Source organism: Artemia sp. Qi Xiang Cuo, chromosome 3, assembly GCF_049724085.1.
Source record: "Artemia sp. Qi Xiang Cuo chromosome 3, ASM4972408v1, whole genome shotgun sequence".
NCBI lineage: Eukaryota > Metazoa > Arthropoda > Branchiopoda > Anostraca > Artemiidae > Artemia > Artemia sp. Qi Xiang Cuo.
Genome location: NC_142796.1, coordinates 43,242,401 through 43,252,553, shown reverse-complemented (window position 1 = coordinate 43,252,553; position 10,153 = coordinate 43,242,401). Strand labels below are relative to the sequence as shown.

Below are 10,153 nucleotides of genomic sequence, written 5' to 3'. Positions count from 1 at the left end.
ATCGAAGGGCCAAAATCCTGAATCAAAAATACCAAATAAGGGCTTTTCCAATAAAAATGATCCAAAAATAGTATTTTCCAAATTTAGGCTGGGACAAGAACCTAGGGGGCACTGGCACAATCCTCCCCCTGCAATGCCAACACTGGACTTAGCCCCTAAGCAACATCCAAGAGAGATGTTCACAGTCACATTTCAAAACTGGTGATTGTTTAAGCGTATTTTACGAAGATTTCTATTGAAAAGAGCATTTAAAGTTGCACCGAGTGGGAATAAAACTTTGAGGTCAAAGTTACCTTGTTGTGCCATATCTAGATTAGCTCAAAGTTTAAAATTGGGTTTAAATTTAATGTTTATATGCATATTTTACTTTTTGGAAAGTATGGGGGAAAAGAAAAGGTTACCATCATAATCTCCATGGCTGAAGACCCCAATTCTGAGGTTTACACCCCCCATCCCCTACCAATCCCCCTTACACAAAAAGTTTGCTATCACGAGCGATTTGGCCAAACAGTGACCGAAACTCTAAAAACGGAAGTTTGAAAATAGTAGATAAATAAAAGGAATTGTATATTTATCCTGAATACATATATATAAAATTAATTAACTTTAATATAACCTATGAAAACTATGAGTCTGAGAAAATTTGCCTTATCTATAAAAAAGGGGGGAAACACCTTCAAAACGTCAGGTAATGTAAATAAATATCCCCCCATCAGTTTCAACATTGAGACTAGCATACTATAAAAGTTTCAAGCACTTATTTATAAAATGTGGAATTTTGTTGTTTTTTTTTTCAGAAGAAAGATCAAGTTCTTTTTATGTTCTTTTTGCCAGGAGAGATCGTACCGAACCAATGGTCCTAGAAGATAAGAAGAGAGCTCATTTAAAGGAAAATCCAAAGTTCTGGTACCCTTTTTCGATGATAAAAAGTAATTAGGTTTGAAACAGATACGAGTTTTCAGAAAAACTGCATTTTTGGTATCTATTACGTTTAATTACCTAAATATGACATAATACCACTATCCTGACCCACCAATTGTGCTATTCAAAAGTGGTATATTCTGAAGCCTAAAGATAGGCAAAAATACAAAGAGAGATTGTATTATATATACAAAATATACAATATTAATATGCAACAATATATATATATATATATATATATATATATATATATATATATATATATATATATATAATCGCGCTCACCTTTCTTTTCCAGACAATGACAAAAATGAATACTCTTACCATACCTTTTCTTCAGGAAAAGGGAGGATCCAGCACATTGGATCCTTCCAGCGGCCATAATAGCAATACGATCCCCAAGTAGATCTGTTCTTCCATGAAATGAGTAGTTAGAAGGATTGTGCGGCCAACTTTCTCCTCTTGAAGCAGATCCCATGTGGCTCGTCTTGCGGCAGGGTTTATATATTTATATATATATATATATATATATATATATATATATATATATATATATATATATATATATATATATATATATATATATATTGTTACTATTACAACTAAAGGTCATATATGACATTTTCACAATTCTGAGGTAATTGGGTAAGAAAAAGTTTACTAAGCTCAGGGCCGTATCCTGAATTTTTCTTTGGGGGTGTCTTTTTTACGGGGGCGGTGCAAAAAGAAAAACTTTAAAAAGCGTGTCAACAAATTTTTGATACATATTTTTGTAACGTTTTTACAAGTCGGACAAACATTTCGTTGTGGAGGGGTGTCAATCCCCTACCCCCCCCCCTGGATAAGGCCTGAACTAGGGTTTTTCCATTGGGTAAATTAGTGGGGTAATGTAGAAGAGGCCGATCGGACTATGGTTGAAAAGATATTACCCTGGTGATTTTTTCTTTGAATACAGATCATCAAACTGTTTTTGGCAGTTATTTCAGATTCTTGAAAATGTCAGATACGACCTCTGGGCATGAAATCGATGATAAGTATGCTATATATGTAAAAAGCACCTGTAAACTATACAAACATAAGCAAGCTAGAAAGCATATATAATAAACTGAAGCAGACTTATTGGTACAAATATGTTTGTAGATTTTATAAATCTAAAAGAACAATAATCTGCATAAATAACGAAAAGTAATGTAACGAGGCAATTTCTAAATCAATGAAATAGAGAAAAAACTTAATGAATGTTTCGGTCGGTAAACTACACAATCATATTGTTAGGCTAGAAAACATACATAATAGTCTGAAGCAGAATTATTGGTAAAAATATTTTTGTTGATTTGACAAATCTAAAAGAACAATAATCTAGTCTTTGTATGTAAAGTTTCATTAATATGAAAAATATTTCTATTATAAAATGAACAATCCCCTATGATAATGATTTAATTTTACACCCATGTACCCTTTGCATTCAATTTATTTAATAGTCTCAATAATTAGAAAATGCTAATTTTTTCCAATCATTAAAAAAAAATCAAAGAAAAATCATTATTCAACAGTCACCAACAAAATTTCCCCTTGTCAAAGAAGCTGAAAGTTATGTGAAATGACGTCATCTTGTACTCTCGCTGTAATTGGCTAACATCCAAAAGTCAGCTGTTTCTCAAGAATGTATATAACAAAACTCATTCGCTATTGCATTACATCTCATTTCAGTTATAAACTAACTTTATTGTTAAGAGCAACTCGTAATTTTTATTTTGTGAAGCATTGAACAGTGAAATGGCTAGTGCGTTTGAGCTTGTTAAGAATTCTACAAAACGTTATAATACACGAGCATCAAATAGGCTGTTAAATTTAAAGTTTGAATATGACTTTGACATAGATGAAGCTTGTGAAACTAAAGATGAAGCTTTAAGAAGATGCGGCTATGAGTTTTCTGACATTGAATCAGATGATGAGTGGAAAATGCCAGAAGAAATCTCAGAACATGAACTAAGAGCCAGGAAAGCCAGTCAAATTGCTTTGGGAAAACGAAGAAAGTTAAAGATGAATAGCGTCGGCAAAAGATCCTTACAAACTGAAGAAAGGAAGAGCAGCATTGAGTCAAGGTATAACCGCAAAACAAAACCAGACGACAGTGAACAAAAAGAACCGCACACCAAAGGACGACACAGAATATGCAGAAATAGCCCTACTAGAGGTGGGCAGATCGCCAAAAATTACAGAGAGAGAAAAAAGAGCTATGTGCAAACTCTGAGAAATAGAACTGAAGCACTTGAAAAAGAAAATAGAATGATAATGGAGGAAATAATCCGATATAAGTTTCTAGTTCAAGATTGAAGCAACATCCCAAACATTTTTTGGAAATTCTATGCCTTGGTAGCCAAAATCTTTGAAAGAAAGAAGCAAAATTTATTACCTATGGACTTAGTAAATTTTTTATTTTTCATTTTTCTACGTCAAATAAAAATATAAAACTAATAAACCATATTAACAATGTTTAGATATCTGCTAGATTTCCCTCTCTTTTGTTTGCAGTGTAGTGGAGTACAGTTTTAAACTGGAGAACCATACTGAATCTCGAACCACGGGTCTCTCGACGTAGAACCATTAGCTTGTTTGAGGATGATGTAAAGCTTTACAACGATATGTCATTCCTAGTTGATGTGGCTCTGTTACAGGGAGACTTAAATACATTAGTTAATGGGTGTAATTCCAATTGTATGCTTATAAACCAGGGGAAATGTCAAGTGGTGAAAAATCTAACAAGAGCAGTAGCATGCTAGAATCAAATTGATAATGTAGAGGCATGCTCTCCTGATTTTCTCACGGACATCGGTGTTATTTTCCATAGGTTTGACACACACGCATTAGATACCAATTTTGTTCAGCGTAGATTAAATGTCCAGAAATTATGTCTGTGAGGATGACAATCCTCCTAACCATCAGGGCAAGGGTTGTAAGTTATACCCTGAGAGCAAATGAAGTTTTAAAGAAAGGGTCGTCGTCTATTCTTCGGAGGGGGATAATAGGACTGGTAGTCAGAATTTATAAAACCCTTGTTAAGCATCAAAATGATTGGAGGGCAGCTACCCCCTTTCCCCAATTTTTTTTTTTTACACCAGGGCGCTTCATACAGAAGAGTTGTCGTAGAAACATCGAAAGGGGCTCATTTGATTGGAAACTGCAACGCCTAGTTCCCTTTTTAAGAGTCGAAAGTGATTGGAAAGCAACCAGTCCCTTCTCCCTACGTCCATCATTTCCCAATAATAATTGTGAGATAGTCACTTTTTCTATAATTTAGAGATAGGCATTAGGTGGGAAAATAATCGGTGGGCAAATACCCCCCCCCTTACGGTCTATTTTTCCCAAAATCATTTGATGGAAATTTTGATATAGCTATTTGTTCAAAAACAATCCAAAGATGACATAACAAGGGCCTTGGAGTTGAAACAACCCCTAGAGTCTGGGGACAAGGATGGTAAATCAGACCCTAGGAACATATACGCTTTTTATGGCAGGAGTGGTTGTGTAGACTTTAGAGAAGGATCCTTTGATTGGAAATCTAAAGTTCTAATTTCCTTTTAAGAGTCAAAATTGATTGAGGGCAACTAGCTCCCCCCCCTAGACACCCTTTTTTCTCTAAACGTATCCGATCAAAAATGTGTGATAGCTATGTTTTTCACAACAGTCCAAAGAGCATATGACAAAGCCTTCAGGGTAGACACAACCCCTCAGAGTCCAGGGGCAAGGGTTGCAGTATTGACAGGGTGGTATATTCCTTACTAGAATTAGTACAAAACAAATACAACTGGGTACTAAAAGGGTCTGATAACCGAGGCCCTTTTCAAGCTTATTTAATAATATTTGATATATGACAACACAACCCAGAGAAGCAACAAGAAGAAGAAGAACACAATTACTATGAAAATAGTTTTCATAGAGGTAAATACTATGGGCTAGAATCCGTTATTTACTATAAACTTTATTATAGTTCTACTGCAACCAGGAACAAGGCAAAAAAAAATTTCAAATGAGTAATTTAAATAAAGAAACTTTCGAAAAAAGAAGTTTTTCAAAGATAAGTAAAGGCGATATTAAACTTGAGAACAGTAGGAATAGTAACTTACAATAATTCAAACTCGATACGACCAGAAACTACAATTAAAGAATAAATGAAACCCAAAACGAACAGAAATTAAATAAACAATCATATCAAATAAACATACAACAGGTACTAATATAAATAAATAAATAAGAGGCATTTTTAATAGTATAAAGTGACTCGAGGGTTACTAATCCCCCTCCAACGCCAACCATTTCCCCAAACACATCCAATCAAAATATTGAGATAGCCATTTTGTTCAATGTAACTGAAAGGTCCGGAAATTATGTCTTTGAGGATGAACCCCCCCCCCCTAGAGTCCTCAGGGCAAGATTATAAATTATACCCTGGGGCATATAAGGTATATAGAAAGGGTGATCGTATAGACTTCGGAGGGCAACTAACTCCCTCCATGCCCACCATTTTCCCAAACACAGCCAATTAAAATTTTGATATAGCCATTTTGTTCAACGTAAATGAAAGGTCCGAAAATTATACCTTTGAGGATGACCCCCCCCCTAGAACCCTCAGGGCAAGGGTTCCCGAAATGCATCTGATAGAAATTTTGAGATGGCTATTTGTTGTCATAGAAACTTCGAAAAGGCTCATATTGGAAATTGAAACGGCCAGTTCCCCTTCTAGGAGTCCAAAGTGATTGGAGGGCAATTAACCCTCCAATCAAAACTATGTCTTTGAGGATGAACCCCCCCCCAGACCCTTCAGAGCAACAGTTGTAAGTTATATCCTGGGGGCATAGAAGGTAGATATAGGGAGGGTAATCATATAAAATTCGGAGGGGGCTCATTGGATTGGTAGTCAGACGTTCTAGGGCCTTGTTTAAGATTCAGAGTTATCGGAGGGTGGATACCCCTCCCCCCACCACGGACTTTGCAGAAATGCATGTAATAAAAATTTTGATATGGCCATTTTTGGTCGAAGAAACTTCGCAAAAAGCTCATTCAATTAGAAATTGATAGGGCTAGTGCCCTTTTTAATAGTCGAAAGTGATTGGAGGGCAACCAGCCTCTCCTCCCAATCCCACCATTTCCACAAGCCCATCTAATCAAAATTTTGAGATAGCCATTTTGTTCAGCGTAATTGAGAGGTCCGGAAATTATATCTTTAAGGATGGCAAATCCCCTACAGCTTTCAGGGCAAGGGTTATAAGCTATGTCCTTGAGACATATGAGGTATATATAGAAAGGGTGATCGTGTAAATTTGGATGGGACTCATTGGATTGGTGATGAATCTTAAAAAGGGGGTCCTTTTTAAGATTAATTCAAAAAGACTTTCTTAAAAATAAATTTTCAAAGAAAAGTAAAGGTCATTTTAAACTTGAGCTCAGCAGATACAAATACATTTTAACATTCACACTCAAAACAACCAAAAATAACTATTGAAGAATAAGTGAAACCCAAAACAAACAGAAATTAACTAAACAATCATAGGAAAAACATACAACAAGTAATACTATAAATGAATAAATAGATCTTAAAGCGAGTAATGCTTAGACTGAATATGAAAATCAAGCTTAAAACGAAGAAAAATATTTTCCTATTGAAGTATAAATGAAACTAAAAACGAACAGAAATTATATGAACAATCAATACAAACAAACATACAATAGATATTAATGTAAATTAATAAATAAATCTTAAAACGAGTGAAAATTAAATTGAATATACAAATCAAGCTTGGAACGAACAAAATCCCTACAGACAAAAGTTTGGGTATGACCTCCTTCCCTCACTGTAGAAGTCTAAAACCTAATGAGTCATTGGCACTTTAATGAAAACGAATTTTATGACAAATATTTTCTTTTGTAGTTTATATTGAAAATAAACACTAAAATTATAGTAACATTTTGAACTGATGAGCTTTCAGCAATTAATATCATTATACATCAAATATTCAGCTTAATTTTATTAGCTCTTTTTAAAGTTGTTAAAGACGAAAATAGTTTTACTACAAACAAGTGTTTGGATACTGCCTCCTTTCCTAACTGCAAATAAAAACCGAAAGCCTACTGCGTCATTGTCGCTTCACTGAAAACGAATTATGTTACAAATATTTTCTTTTCCAGTTGTTTCAGCATTAAAAATAAAATACAATTACAGTGAAATAACCCCTATGCCTTCCAAAGGCCAGAACAAAATTTGCACTTTACTGAAACAAATATAAATGTTTTTACTTTTATAACTTTAATAAATAAAATAATATTAACATTTTGATTACTAAATATCAGTATATGTATATTAAACTGATAATGCATATTCATTTGTATTTTTTCAGTAAAGTGCAAATTTTGTTCTGGCCTTGGGTAGGCATAGGTGTTTTACGCCCAACTTATGTTAATTTCTGCTCGTTTCGAGTTTGACTTGGTTATTTATTATAATTTCTGTTCGTTTTGGGTTTCATTTATTTATCGATGCTGATTTGTGGTAGTTTCACGCTTCGTAGATTATTTGATTTTATTTTTGCACATTTTTTCTTTAATGGAGTTCTTTACTTTTCTTTGAAAAACTTATTTTGTGGAAAAAGTTTTTTTAATTAATTTCTATTCGTTTTATATTGACATAGTCTTTTCAGGGAAAAAAAATAATACTTTAAATCTTTTTGTTTTTTGAGACTTTATAGTTTGGCTTGCAAACTGTATGCTGGAGAAAAATTTTCAGCAATTTTTAACAACATACATCCTTTTCAAAATCTGGACAAAAATAGTACTGTTTAATTTAGTTTCATACCTCCTCTAGTTGACCTGAAATGGAAAACTTGATAACATTCGGAAAAAAATCTGTTTACTTTATTTGATAACTTGGATACACTTACGCTATTTTGATTTGGTTAAATTTTAAGAGCAGAAGTAGCCCTTAAAGTTTGAACATAATACCCTCAGTCGTTCTTAGGATGCTGCTGAGATGCCTTAGTGGGAATTAGCATTATCACAGTGCATTTTGATTTAATCTTAAGGCAACATTTAGTTTTTAAACATAATGGGCAAATGGAAAGGTGGGCGTGGGAGGGTAGGAGTGGAAGGGGGATTAGTTCCCCTCCAATCACTTTTGACTATTAAAAAGGGCATCAGCCCTTTCTATTTCAAATCGAATGAGCCCTTTTCGAAGTTCCCACGACAACTCCTTCGATACTATGTACCCTGGTCTAAACAACAACAAAAAAAAAATATATAAACAATCACTTTCGACGATTAAAAAGGGTACAAGCCTTTTGAATTTCAAATTGAATGAGCCCTTTTTCAAGTTTCTACGACAAAAATTTCAATAGAAACCTTATATGCCCCCAGGGCATAACTTATAACCCTTGCCCTGAGGGTTGTGGGGGAGTGTCCTCCTCAAAAAAATATTTTCTATCAGAAAATCAACTACGCTGATCAAAATGACTATCTCAAATTTTTGATTGGATGTGTTTGGGGAATGATAGGCATAGGGAGGGCTAGTTGCCCTCCATTCACTTTCGACTATTAAAAAGGGAACTATCCATGTTTTGAAGTTTTGAGCCTGTTTTGAAGTGTCTACGACAACACCTTCTATAAAAACCTTATATGCCCCCAGGGCATAACTTAAAACCCTTGCCTTGAGGATTGTGGGGGAGTGTCCTCCTCAAAAACATATTCTCTATCTGGAAATCAACTACGCTGAACAAAATGGCTATCTCAAAATTTTGATAGGATGTGTTTGGGGGAATTATGGGCGTGGGGGGGGGGCTAGTGGCCCTCCAATCACTTTTTACTATTAAAAGGGAACTAGCCCTTTGAATTATCAATCAATTGGGCCTGTTTTGAAGTTTCTAAGACAACACCTCCTATACAAACCTTATATGCCCCCAGGGCATAACTTAAAACCTTTGCCCTGAGGCTTGTGGGGGAGTGTCCTCCTCAAAAACATATTTTCTATGTGGAACTCACATTCTGTGTGGAACTTCGCTGAACAAAATGGCTATCTCAAAATTTTGATTGGAAGTGTTTGGGGGAATGATGGGCATGGGGGGGGACAAGTTGCCCTCCAATCACTTTCGACTATTAAAGTGGGGGGCTAGTTTCCCTCGAATCACTTTCGACTATTAAAAAGGGTACTAGCCACTCCAATTTCCAATCGAATGAGCCCTTTTCAAAGTTTCTACGACAACTCCTTCGATACGAAGTCCCCGGGTATGGCGAAAAAGAAGAAGAAAAAAAAAAACATTGTGCCCACATCGTTCTTTACTTAGGCAGCGCTATCGCACTGCCTATGACTTGTATCTGCTGAGTTTAAGTTTAAAATGGGCTTTACTTTTCTTTAAAAAACTTATTTTTTGGAAAGTTTTTTTTTAAATTAATTTTTGTTCGTTTTTGATTCTAAAAAATAAAAGTTTTTAAAAATTGCTTATTTTAAAATCAAACTTAAAAAATAAATAAATCAAATATTCATCAAAGTATCAAAACTGGCATCAAAGTAACAATATCAAAGTGAAAAAACAGGTTTGTGTCAACCTCAAACTTTTTATTATCTATGTTTAAATTATTTGTAACAATTTCTACATCAAAATTTGTATCGGATGGGTTTGGGGAAAAGAGCGTGGGGGGACTAATTAAGCTTCGGTCTCTTTTGACTCTTTAAAATTGAACTAGAACTTTCTATTTTCAATCAAATGAACCCGCTCTAAAGTTTATACGAATATCCCTTCTATAAGAACCAGATTTAGCCCCAGAGTATAACTTACAACGCCTGTCCCTGGGCCATGGGGGGTTCAGTTGACGCTGGAGTTTTAATATCTAATGGTTGAACTATTTTTAAAAAAATGGTCACCTCAAATTTTTATCGGATGGGTTTATCCATCCGATAAACCCAAAGGTGTGGAGGGCGGAAGGGACTAGTTGCCGTCTGATCTTTTTTCACTCTGAGAAAATGAACTACAAATTTAATTTCCATTCAAATGAACCCTCTCTGAAGTTTATACGAGCATCCCTTTCATAAGAACCACGTATGGCCCCAGGACATAGCTTACAATGCCTGCCCTCCCCCCCCGGACCCTGGTGGGATGTGTCGACACCGGAGTTTTTGTTATCTAACCGATGAACTATTTGCCCTCCGATCTCTTTGACTCTTAAAAAGTGAACGCGAACTTTCAGTTTC

The 10,153-nt window shown here is 35.0% G+C and overlaps 1 protein-coding gene across 1 annotated transcript in view; it reads right to left on the bottom strand.

Annotated features, from left to right (window-relative positions):
- Nucleotides 1-644: 644 nt before the first annotated feature.
- LOC148954127 (C-1-tetrahydrofolate synthase, cytoplasmic-like) overlaps nt 645-10,153 on the bottom strand; it is a 56,349-nt gene continuing 46,840 nt past the window's right edge. Inside the window, exon 5 of the mRNA XM_089086928.1 lies at nt 645-859. Coding sequence (XP_088943054.1) covers nt 806-859 — 54 coding nt within the window. The 3' untranslated portion in view covers nt 645-805. The remainder of the gene's footprint in view (nt 860-10,153) is intronic.